The 13,328-nt window shown below is 33.4% G+C and overlaps 1 protein-coding gene and 1 long non-coding RNA gene across 2 annotated transcripts in view; both read right to left on the bottom strand.

The window, feature by feature from the left end:
• The window catches only part of LOC101743926 (cyclin-dependent kinase 20), a 14,682-nt gene extending 1,354 nt beyond the window's left edge, over positions 1 to 13,328 (bottom strand). Inside the window, exons 1-5 of the mRNA XM_038020226.2 lie at positions 12,985 to 13,328; positions 12,082 to 12,270; positions 11,831 to 11,952; positions 11,288 to 11,402; positions 3,340 to 3,567 (exon numbers count right to left, since the gene is read on the bottom strand). Of these exons, the coding sequence (XP_037876154.1) occupies positions 3,340 to 3,567; positions 11,288 to 11,402; positions 11,831 to 11,952; positions 12,082 to 12,270; positions 12,985 to 13,182 (852 nt within the window). The 5' untranslated portion in view covers positions 13,183 to 13,328. The remainder of the gene's footprint in view (positions 1 to 3,339; positions 3,568 to 11,287; positions 11,403 to 11,830; positions 11,953 to 12,081; positions 12,271 to 12,984) is intronic.
• LOC134201405 (uncharacterized) lies at positions 4,344 to 6,210 on the bottom strand. The gene is made up of 2 exons (XR_009976681.1): positions 5,200 to 6,210; positions 4,344 to 4,917 (listed from the first exon to the last, which is right to left on the bottom strand). It is a non-coding gene; the product is annotated as an uncharacterized LOC134201405 (long non-coding RNA).

The following is a 13,328-nucleotide window of genomic DNA, read 5'->3' as shown; positions in this document are numbered from 1 at the left end:
CACTGTGTACCTATCTATTGAAATATATACACACACACAAACACACACGCACATACACACACGCACACACACACACACACACACACACACACACATATTTACACTACATACGTACAGATATATATTTATAAATTATATAGAAATTGGACAATGTAATAATAATTTTGCTTCTTTACACATTTATAAATAAGGATGGATGCTCGTAATAATTTTAGTATATTTGGGCCACCTAATGAAGATCATCAACACTATTACCGTAAATACAATCATTTTATAAACGTTCAACGGGTAAACGATTAAACCTATATAAAACATAATTACTTTAATTAAAAAAAAGCTGAAATAATTAATTACCTATTCCAAGATTAATTATGTTAAGTACCTATGTCTAAATATGTCATTACAATTAAATAAATTCTATAATAAACTTCTAATTCTAATACTTCTATTAAAGTTACTAAAAAATTATGTTTATGCTGGGCAGTTTTCGTGTATTTTAAAGGTTAGGCCATTACTACGGCAAAGTTTGTTTACGAAATAGCACCCTTAGAATGGAAGTGGTATAACTAAAAAATTTAAGATTAGTTTTATATTTCAAAACACTTATGTATTATTATTAAGAACCTACATTTTAAATAATACGTGAAGCAAAAATGTTTTACCCCTTTTTACGAAAATTGCGCGGACGGAGAAGTATGAAATTTCCCACACTTATAGAGAATATAGAGAAGTAGTGCAGATTGCTAATTTTTTTTTTAATTGTGTATAAACAATAAAAACATAAACTAAATCAATAAAAAAACCTTACACACAATACCATGTATTGACACACACAAACACATGCATTTATACGTTTTTTGTTTATTGATTTATCAATCTGTGGCAAATTGAGAATAGATTAATATTTTTTGTATTTAATATTATTTTTCTATAATGTAGCCTTAGCGACATAGAGCAATGATTATTATAGAAATGATGATAATAGAAAGGTGACAATAGAACTGTAATAATGTTCAAACTTAAAATTTAAATAAATTATGGTCTAATTTCGACCACTGGACCACCATTAGTAGATAATAATAAAATCATTTATTGCCTTTCACACAGATTTAGATTATTACAGGCAGCCTACAAGGAAACAACAAAAAAACAAAGCACTATTATATCATTTCTGGCAAGCAGCTCAACATTTGCACTTGTATATTATTAATAGGAATTTTATTAAGAATATTGACAATTTATGAGGATTTTGACAAGTACGGATTAGTTATAGATATAGTTACATATTGTAAATTAAATTAGTTTTATAAGTGCAATACAAAATAATTTAAATGATAAAGCCATACCTTTTTCCAATGTGACGATTAGAGGGTATCCTATTATTCTTTTCTATATTATTCTATCAGCTTATAAAATTAAACAGTCTCTTTTAGTCTAGAAAAGGACAAAGTACTCTTTCTGTCTTTTTCAAATAAAATGGCATGCCTTAAAGTGTTTAAACCGAAAAACTAAAAAAATACAATTATTGTATTACAATATTGAAGTTTACCAGAAAATAAGAATTTTGGGTTGAGCCACTTTAATTCTGAAGGTACAAAATAGTATTGAACACGTGACATTACCCGAATAATTTTGAAAGTTGTTGGTTCCCATTAAAATACTGTTAAAATGCGTTGTATTTCATTTAGACGGTCTAATGCCAAAACACCATGTGCTACCAATATACGAGAAATAATAATATTGCTGCTCTCGGTGAATAAACGCCCTGCGAATCGAGTAGCATAACTCAACTCACACTCACAATTCTTCATTTTTCACCGTACAGAACGTAAACTCGATTTGATTTTGATTTATTTATTTACAATTGAACAACTAGGAAAAAAAGATGAAAAGACATTTTGGAGGGACCGCGAAGAGCTAAATTGTGTGAATTGTTTTATTTTGTCTATTTAATGTTTCTTAGTTAATGCGTATTTAATATTTCTTCGTGTATAAGTGTAATTTTGGGATCGTCGTGGCCTAAAGGTTAAGGCGTCCGGTGTATTCGTATCTTTCGATGCACCGGTGTTCTAATCTCGCCGGCGGGTATCAATTTTTCTAATGAAATACGTACTTATCAAATGTTTACGATTGACTTTCATTGTAAAGGAATAGCATCATGTAATAAAAATCAAACCCGCAAAATTAATTTGCGTAATTACTAGTGGTAGGATGTCTTGTGAGTCCGCACGGGCAGGTATCACCACCCTGCCTATTTTTGCCGTGAAGCAGTAATGCGTTTCGGTTTGAAGGGTGGGACAACCGTTGTAACTATACTGAGACCTTAGAACTAATATCTCAAGGTGGGAGGCGGCATTTGCGTTGTAGATGTCTTTGGGCTCCGGTAACCACTTAAGATTAGGTGGGCCGGGAGCTCGTCCACCCATCTATGCAATAATAAAATAACGTTGGTTTATTAACTGTTTAGTATCTGTGAAAGTGCGAAAATGTAAAAAAATTAAACAAAACCGCTGGACGTAGCTTCTCGAAGTCTTCGAAAAAGTCCACTGAAATAAATCTCAGTAAATAATCAGCATTTTACAGAGATTATATTATATCCCATATTATCTGATCTCATTGCATTTCATTCCATGCCAATCGATTAATGCTTCAAATTAATCAAATCCATTTCACTCCATATTATCATTTTTCATAAAAAAAGATTAGGCTCTATGGCATGATACTTTTGCCTCTGTAGTTGGAAAAATAGAACTACTAAAGAAATACTCGATCGAAACGTTAAAATCCACTAATTTGTAACACGCATTCGCACAAATGTCATTCGTGGTACTCATTTCGGTAAAATTACTCGGTTACGTGATCACAGCGTTAATATGAGCTCGCACTCACAAAATAACACCGGGTACGTTTGCCGCTAGGGGCGCTGTTCCAATTGCATACAAATTTGAGCAAACTGGCTCGCTATCGAGAGCGTTACAAAACTCGCACTAAGCACACTGATGATTATGGTATCCGATAGTTATTGAATATCAGTCTTCATGACCCATTATGGTCGTCTAATCATTTATGACAATGGGATATCTAGAATAGGCGTGAGATGAACATAAATGAGTTGAATTATATGTGAAAAAAGGCTGAGTCCTAGATAAGTCCTAAAAATAGACGTTTAAGTTTATCTTTTTTTATTGTCACGTTCTCGTTTGATTGACTTTCAAATGATAACTATGTTAAAGAAGAATTCACTACAAAAAAAACCGTTTCAGGTTATACGCTACAGGTATGTATTGAGGTGCCTAATAAAATGGCTCAATAAAGTAACAATGTATAAATTAATCTTACTTGTTTCGCTGACATTCTTCTGTCAGCATCATATAAAATAAATGATTTTATTAGATGAATTGCGTCTGGCTCCACGCCTGGCAAAAGGTCAATCCATGGCGTCGGAGCAGATTCAGGGAAAGATATTTTATGGAAGTCCGGTAGTTGCGAGTGACCGGGCCATGTTTCTTCTGTGGGCGTTCCAAGGTGCTGAAGTACAATTGCTAGTTGTTCAATGTCCGATTCTCCCTAAAACAAATAAAAAGTATTAGGTACCCAACATTGAAAAATATTGAAGAATATTGGTATATTCCTGAAATGGGAATTGAGTGCGGAAACCCCTTTGCGTGTGGCGCCGCGTGTTTGTACCATCCATGGAGTTAATAAGTACCTACAACTGGAGTGCTGTCTGATGCCGAGAAATCGGTCTCGAAAGAGAATACTTTTTGGTCGCGGTGTCCTTGTCTAATGTGGTGACCATATAAAATTTATTTATAGGATAAAATTATACACATGCATCAGTTTTGAATTTACCTTAAGTAATTCTGTGTAACCCTATGTAAATACAAAACACGTGCTTGCAACGTTTTATTTATGTAAATTCAATTCTAAACATTGCTTCGTCGTCATGGTGCCTTTTTTCGACGTTTTTTTTTGGAAGTTGCTGCGTTGTCGAAAATCTAGCACTGAGTTTTATTACAAACATCATTACCTCAGTGCTATTACTTAAACTTCCTCAAACTCATGTTTAACGTCCGAATACTCAACCGCGACTTAAATATTATGTTGAACTTAATTACGCAATTCCTACTTTAGTGTACTGGCTAAGTGGGCCGTGCAAATTAATATTTGACACACTGAGTGAGACACTGCAACACACATGGTCTGCGCGTATCGGGTGCTCTTTTCCTACATTCACATCTTCAATTGATTTAAAATTACTTGTATTTTTACTTCTGTGCTATTATCATGACACGTGTATATTAAGTCTACTAGTTACATTTTAGGAAATAAAACACAATGGGTAATAAAATGAAATGAACTGAAATTCATTTATTTGTTATATGTAAACAATTAAATAACTCTTAAATGACAAGTCAATACACATAACACAATACACATAGTACTTGATCTCTATTTACAAAATATTGGTTATATTATTATTATTAAGTTCAGTAAATTTTCTGTAATCTTATAATATAACATTTCCTCTATTTATTTTTAAGTAAATTCTTTTTTTTCAACGAAATACATTATTTATTTTAATCAATATCTAAGTGGACCATGAGTATCATTAAAATTTCGCAATTTAAATTTCAATTCAATTAAAAATCGCCATTTTTCTTTAATAAATCTAAAATCGACTTTATATTTACAATCACTATTTCACGACTTTTAAGTTTTTGTTTCAATACCTTAACATCTTGTCGTAATTTTGCTTTTCTCGGGGTATTTTTTATTTCTTGCGTTTGAGTACTTGATTCTTCTTGTTTGACCTTTTTAAAGGACATTTTCCAGAAATTCCAAAGTCATATTTACTAGAAGATCCTCCTCGTTCGCTTAACGTCAGGCAAATGATATACATGCTTGCGTGCGACGCTATTCAATACAATAAAAAAAGTTCAAGAAATACCACGTGATGGCTCTTATAATATGAAAAATACATTGCAAAATTATAGTTTTCACGATTGTTTTTTCAAATTTAGTATATGACATAGATTAAGTACAATTTACAAGACAAATGGTATTAAATATTATAATGAGACAAAATATCTCACATTTTAAAAATATATGCTCACACTAGTAAAAATTTATCAATGAATCTGACATATGGAAGGATATTCCACAAACTGGAGAGGATTCTCGCTTAAAACCACTTACATTAAAAGTGTTCACCATGATTACACGGAAACTTTCACGATTTTCGAAAAAAAACAAGCCACAAGCTGTATCAGTGCCATTTTAACTTCGCACTACAAACGTAAATAGACGCCATTTTTCTTTTAATCCATTCATAGCTCTTTTTCGGTGATGCCAACAATTAATCTGGCTTCCCACCAAATTCAACATGAAAACCATCAGAAATCTACGTACCTACCATTAAATTTTCCATTAAACAGAGTTCTTATTAATATAGAACAATAATTTTTTTGTTAATAAGTTTTATTAATATATGATGTTCTATTAAAAATCAATATATATCATATAATCAATACTTCTTATATAATTTATTTTAATAAATTGTCATCATCCGAAACTAATTTCACCATAACTTTGTACGTTTATTTTGAACCAATTTAATTTTTGACGTTGATGGAAATTCTAAATTCTCGCAACATTTTCTAGTTAAGTTTAAGTCACATCGTTTAAATAATATGTATTTAGATATATTATTGTCATAAAATGTTTAAAATCCTGTAAAGTGGATTGATTTTAACTTTTTCGATAATTTTCAACAACGCCCAAGCTACTAAAAAATCCACTAACCACTAAAAGCCATTTTTGATAACTAAGACGGGGGTCCAAATTCCGAGATTTTATGGAAAATCCGCTAAGCTAGCAACACTGCTTTTTGTTTGTAAAATGTGCGAGAGGGACACCACCACTTAATAATCATTCTCTTTTCAGACCGTTTTTCCTTACATCTTTTGCTATTTAAAAATAAACTTTAAGCCATAGACATAAAGTATATTTTTAGTTTTTATGTCAAACGAAGTAAGCACTCCAGTTAGAATAGTAACTCTATGGTACCATCTAATCCTTTAAAAGCTTTACCACGAAGCCAGATAATTAGATACTTATGGATTGTCAATGTCAGGAACAGCATAGTCGGTGGCTAATGCCAGGCCTTATCGATATTTACCGCAAAAATAAAAAAAATGATTCGGATTAATTTATTTGACATCAGAATAAATTACTTACCTACAACTTCTACATAGTGTAAAGGAAAATCAATCAAAGTAATCTTTAAAATGTTGAGTATATTTTAGGATCTGTGCACTACTCTGTGGCTATATAATAATATGTTAGTCTATAATTTAGTTTAGTTAGTCTATAATGTATTATTACAATATGTATCTATGTCACTTCACTTCCCTTCCGCTCTGCTAATAAAATGGTGCCCGTACTTTTGTGTAATAATTTGCCAAGAGAAATCCAATACGCTTCCACTGCGCAACGACCGCCACTTGGAGTTTAAAAGAATTAATTTAACGAAGAAGAAATATAATAGTAACAATAAAAGCGAAAAGTCGAGAGGAAGACAAAAAATTACTCGGTACTAAAATGGCGGACGACGCTTCAAGAAAATTACTTCCAGAGTTTACTGGAACTAATTTCAGCACGTGGATATTTCGAATATCATGCATCCTAGAGGAAAAGGAATGCAAAGAAGCAATTGAAGATGGCATAACAGAGGAAATATTGAAGTCAGAAAAATTCAAAAAGAAAGACGCAAAAGCTAGAAGTTTGATAGTCAACTGCCTCTCAGACAAACACTTGGAATACGTCAGAAGCGCTACGAGTGCAAAAGAGATGATCGAAAACTTACGAAAAATATTCAAAAGAAAAAGTACGTTATCTGCGTTATACGTCAGGAAGAAATTATTAACCTTAAAATGTGACCCCAGTGTCGAACTGAGCGACCACTTCAACAATTTTGATATGTTAATAAGACAATTAGAAGAAACTGGAAGCACTGTAAATGAACAAGACAAGGTGTGCCACTTACTACTGACTATGCCTGACAGCTACAATACTACAATTGCCGCCTTAGAAACTACTAATGTGGAACTCACAACAGAGTATGTCAAAAGCAAATTGTTAGATGCAGAACTAAAAAACCAAAATAATTCAATGGAATCACAGGATGCACACAGCTTCCTCAGTTGCTTTAAATGTGGTAAAACTGGTCACAAAGCTATACAGTGCAGAACTGGACACTTAATGAGAGGACAGCATCGAGGCAAAATGGGCAACGTCGGATATTTCAACGGAAGTTACACTAGAGACTTCTATCGAGGCAACGGCAGAGACTTCAATCCAGGTAACGGCAGAGGCTTTAACCGAAGCAATCCCAGAGGCAACGTGAGAGGACAATCGAGGGGATCATCAAGGGACACCATACTCCAACAAGGAAAAAGTGCTTTAAGTGAGAGAAATCCATTTTCTTTTGTTGCCAGTGAAAAGGTACTATCTGTTGATGTGTATAATGAGGACATTAAGTTTATTATTGATTCAGGAGCATCTCAAAATTTAGTCATTGATAGTTATGAAAAGTACATGTCAAACATTGAATATTTAGAAACTAAAACTAAGATTTATGTTGCTAATGGTCAATATTTGTTTTCAAGTAAAAAAGGGATTTTAAATGTAAAATATAATAACTTACCTATTAAAATAGAAGCACTACTTGTCAAGGGGCTATCCCACAACTTATTATCTGTTAAAAAATTATTAGAGAAAGGAAATTCTGTCAGATTTCATAAAAATTCTGTATCAATTGCTAAAGGAAATAACATAATTTATGGTACCATGCTTAATAGTCTGTATGCAATCAATCTAACATTAAACTTAGAAAAATGTTATTCGATAAATAATGATAAAGATCTATGGCACAAAAGGTTAGGACATGCTAATAGAAAACACTTAAAATTATTGAAATTACCTATCTCAGAAAAACCATGTGGAATATGTGTAGAAGGAAAATCAACAAGATTACCATTCTCTACAACACCCAAGCCGAGATCAAAGTATATAGGAGAACTCATACACACAGATATATCAGGACCAATAAATATTCCTACACTTACAAATGAGGTATATTTTCATACAATTATAGATGATTACACACATTTCTGTGAGGTATACTTATTACAAAGAAAAAGTGAGGCAACCGATAGGCTCATAGAATATGTTAATAGAATGGAAAGACAAATAGAATGTAAAGTCAAGAAAATCAGAAGTGATAATGGTGGTGAGTTTAAAAATGAAAAACTAAATAAATTTTGCAAAGATAAGGGAATTGTTCAACAGTTTACTTTGCCTTATAGCCCACAATCAAACGGAGTTTCAGAACGCATGAACAGAAATATTTATAACAGAGCTCGGACTTTATTAATTGAATCTGGTTTACCAAAAACCTTATGGGGTGAAGCGGTGCGATGTGCTGTCTATCAAACCAACAGATGTCCATCGTCTGCTATCAACTTTCAAACTCCAGCAGAGAAAATGTTTGGAAACAAAGACTTAACAAGACTTAGGATATTTGGATCAAAATCATGGGTTCATATCATACCAAAACAAGATAAACTTTTACAAAGAGCTAAAGAAATGAGACTCGTAGGATATAGCCCAAATGGATATCGTCTATGGGACCCTACAAGTAATAAAGTGATAGTGTCAAGAGATGTCAGAATTGATGAAACTCAATTAAACTACAAGGAAACTGAAGAAAAGCATAACATAAAAGGAGAAACATACTATGAAGATGAATTAATACAAAATGAAGATACTGAGAAGGACACAAAAGATGACCAAGAGATAAGAATACTTAATGAGAATGATGAAAACATGCAACATGATAGAATACCTGATAAAACAAATAAAGAAGTATCAAAGAATAATCAAGATGATGAAGAAGAAAATGAAAAATTGAATAAAAAAGGTAGAATAAATATACAGAAATATATAACAAGATCAGGAAGAGAAATTCGCAAACCAAAAAACTTAGAAGAATATGATCTAAATATAGCATACTGTCTTTTATCGGGAGATCCACAAGAATTTGAAGATGCAATTCATGACAAAGACTGGGAAAAAGCAATAAAGACAGAATTAAATTCACAAGTGAAATTAGAGACATGGGAAGAAGCTACATTACCAATGGGAAGTAAAGCAATAGACACAAAATGGGTATTCAGAACTAAACAAAATGGAACCAAGAGAGCTCGATTAGTAGCGAAAGGTTTTCAGCAACAGAACAATGATAATCATTATGCTCCGGTAGCCAAATTGTCAACTATCAGATTAATGATGAGTTTAGCAGTTCAACTGGATTTGTCATTAAAGCAATTGGACGTACCAACAGCCTTCTTAAATGGAAAATTAAATGACAATGTCTATATAAAATGTCCCAAAGGAATGGAAATTAGTGAAGGAAAAGTTTTAAAACTTAAAAGGGCTTTGTATGGATTAAAAGAAGCACCTAAATGCTGGAATCAAAGATTTAATAATTTTGTCATTCAGAAAGGGTTTGTACAATCACAGCATGATTTATGTCTATATGGAAAAGGAAAAATCTGGATATTACTCTATGTGGATGATATTTTATACCTTGGAAATAGCAATGAGATGATAAAGGAATTAGAAAAGGAATTTAAAGTAAAAAACTTAGGAGAAGTACATCAATATTTAGGATTGGAAGTAACAAGAACAGAAGACAGCTTGGAAATAAGACAAACAGAAATAATTAAAAGACTCCTGGAGAAATATCACATGCAAGATTGCAAATCAAGCAAGACTCCAATGGAAATTAATTTTAATGTAAACATTCCATCACCATCAGATATAATTGAAGTACCCTTCAAGGAATTAATAGGATCTTTGTTGTACATTGCTGTGAATAGTCGACCGGATATTGCTTATGCTGTATCATTCTTAAGCAGATTCTTAGATAAACCCACACAAGAATTATGGACAGCAAGTAAGAGAGTGTTACGTTATCTTAAAGGAACCTCGCATCAGGGACTGATTTATAGGAAGACCGAAGAGTACACAAAACTTATAGCCTACTCAGACGCTGACTGGGCAGCAGATAGAACAGACCGTAAGAGCACAAGTGGCTGTGCTATATATCAAGGCCAGAACTTAATAACTTGGTTCTCTAGAAAGCAAACATGTACCGCCCTGTCAACAGCTGAAGCTGAGTATGTGGCTGGAGCACACTCAATGAGTGAACTTATTCACATCAAAGGATACATACATACTTTCTGACATATTAAGTACTAGTATCATTTCAGCTCATTTATTGATTGACAATCAGAGTACAATAAAATTGATACAAAATCAGATGAATACTAAAGCTTCTAAACATATTGAAATAAAATATCACTACATTAAAGATTTAATTTATAAGAAAATAGTGTCAATCTCATATGTGCCTACAAATGAAAATATCTCTGATATATTTACAAAATCTTTAACTATTCAAAAACATAATTATTTTTGTAGCAAGTTGAATTTAGTTTAAATATTGTATTAGAAAAGCTATGCATATGTTATACATATTTAATTGTTTAGCATTATTATTATCTTAAGAGAATTAATTAGATAACTGTTAATTTAGTAAATATTTTAATGTAACTAATATTGAAAGAAAAAGAAAAAAGGTATTTATGATAAATAGTGTTAGTAATGCACAGAGTGGACAGTTAACAAAATTTGTAATTCATTAAACTTGTATTTTGTTTGAACAATTTTAGCAGTTGTAAACTTCTATAAATTGAGGGGGTGTGTTGAGTATATTTTAGGATCTGTGCACTACTCTGTGGCTATATAATAATATGTTAGTCTATAATTTAGTTTAGTTAGTCTATAATGTATTATTACAATATGTATCTATGTCACTTCACTTCCCTTCCGCTCTGCTAATAAAATGGTGCCCGTACTTTTGTGTAATAATTTGCCAAGAGAAATCCAATATAAAATTGGTTTTGTATTTTCTGAGATCAGTTCATAAATAATAAACAAAAAGCAAATATAAAATTTCTAAATTTCTTTGGATTAGTAATTATTAATTTCGATGATTTTTATTAGGTATTAAAGTTCTTGATATTTAGACGCTGTTGCAGCCGCCATGATAACGTGTAGACTAAAAATCCTATTAAAATCCCCTTTGATAATAGTGATTATAACATCGATAATAATTGTTTTAATGAAATACTAAAAATACGAATACTAGATTACTCACAGCAAATAGTGGTTTCTTTGTAATCATTTCGGCAATTATGCATCCAACTGACCACAGGTCTATTTTTTCAGAGTAATAGCGTGCTCCATACAACAATTCCGGAGCACGATACCACCTGTAATTTAGTGAAGTTTAAAGTAAAGTTATATACGAAGGTATGGAATTCTCAGTCCATAAACAATGCCAACGATACGATTTTATAATTTGAAAATTCACTAAACGATGCGGAGGCCGACCAAGAGGGCTGGTGGTCGTGGCGCCGACCACCGCCGGTCCGGCGTCCCGAGGGGGAAGGTGATGGGAGAGATGTGCTCCGCACTAAGCGCTTCACTTTCTCCCCTTTTCCTTTCATGAGTTCTGTCTCATGCGAGGTTTCGATGCTGGTTGTTGAGCAACAGGAGGTTTTAGTCGGTTCAACTCCGACATGCCCCGCCCTCCATCCCCAGGGGAGGGCGGAAGTCCGGTGATTTCCTCCTGACAAAAAAAAACGATGCGGACGTGGCTTCTTTGATTGTTTAATTAAATAATATAGTGCGTATTAACCTTGTGGCCACTTGATGTGAATAGGGCCTACCACCCTCAGGCCAGTATAGTCGCGCTAATCCTAGATCTGCTATTTTCAATATTCCCTCATGATTTATTAACAGGTTTGCTGGTTTCAGATCCTTAAACACAATAAAAGCTATACATTTTTACGAATATCTTTGAAATTATATTTTGAATTAACATTTAAATGAATAATTGAAATGCTCTGGATTATTCTAGAAAGTACTAATTATAATGATATACTATACCCTATGCATGACGTAATGAGCATGCATGTAACGCATTCCCTTTAATAACATTTCTGCATAAGTTTTGACTCTAGCTATTGTCAGTTCATGCTCGCATTGGTGCAACATTTCCCATAATCCGGAGTACATATATTCTAGCACGAGAACAAGACTCATGCCGCGCGGGAACATATCGTATAGTTTAATAATCTGAAATTAGAAAAAAGATAAATCAATCACTGTGCAGTTTTGTTACGGTGTTATTTTTTCGAACTGTGAAATGGCAATCCTTTCTGTTTAAAAATCACACCAAACGCCGCCTTAACTGTGGGATCTGTCTACTTGGATAAAGCGGCACGACACGAGAATCCTCTCATCGTGGCCGCCGGTAACTACATGCCCGATCCTGCGGACAGAATGGAAAGCAGTTGACCTCGCCCCAAACACGTCATTTCGGATCCTCCCGATCCACTAACGGTGCTTTTAGGTACCTCAAGCACTGGTCATCGTTCTCGTCGAACCCGTCGCTTGCGACGAAAGGCTCTACGAGTAAATTAACCCTCAGACACAGCCCACTGAGTTTCTCGCTGGATCTTCTCAGTGGGTCGCGTTTCCGATCCGGTGGTAGATTCTGCGAAGCACGGCTCTTGCTAGGGTTCGTGTTAGCAACGTCATCAGGTTTGAACCCCGTGAGCTCACCTACTAGTTAAAGCGACGCTGATATAGCCTCTCAGGGCTATCAACTTAGGTAGGAAAAAAAAGGGATCTGTATCGTTTTCATATATTTACTTTAAATAAAATACAATACAATTTCCTGCAATTAGATAAGTAATTTGAGCTTTTTGACGGTCTTTTTTTTGTAACGGTATTTTTTAGGACGAAAGGATTGGATTTAAATTACAGTGAATTTAAACAAGTACTGACGTATTTACATCTTAGTAGTTGTAAAGCCTTGATCTCTCTCATGACATGGACCGGTATTCCATCTTCAAGATTCTTTATCAGAATTTTCTTTAAGGCCACCTCGCGACCTGTTGTGTTGTGTTTGGCTTTGAAAACAAGCCCGTGGGCTCCTTCACCGATTCGACCAACGACTGTATAATTATTAACATCATAATCCATCTTAGAAACTATGGAATCTAATATAACATTAAAACAGATTATAATCCCTAAGTTTTATCTACAAAACTTTAATATTACAATAACATATTTTATAATCAACACAGTATTGTTGGCGACTGGTTGCTATGACGATTAAGGAACGTTCA

Source organism: Bombyx mori, chromosome 25 (assembly GCF_030269925.1).
Source record: "Bombyx mori chromosome 25, ASM3026992v2".
Classification (NCBI taxonomy): Eukaryota; Metazoa; Arthropoda; class Insecta; order Lepidoptera; family Bombycidae; genus Bombyx; species Bombyx mori.
Note: the sequence above shows the minus strand (reverse complement) of the source record. Positions and strands in the feature narration are given on the sequence as shown.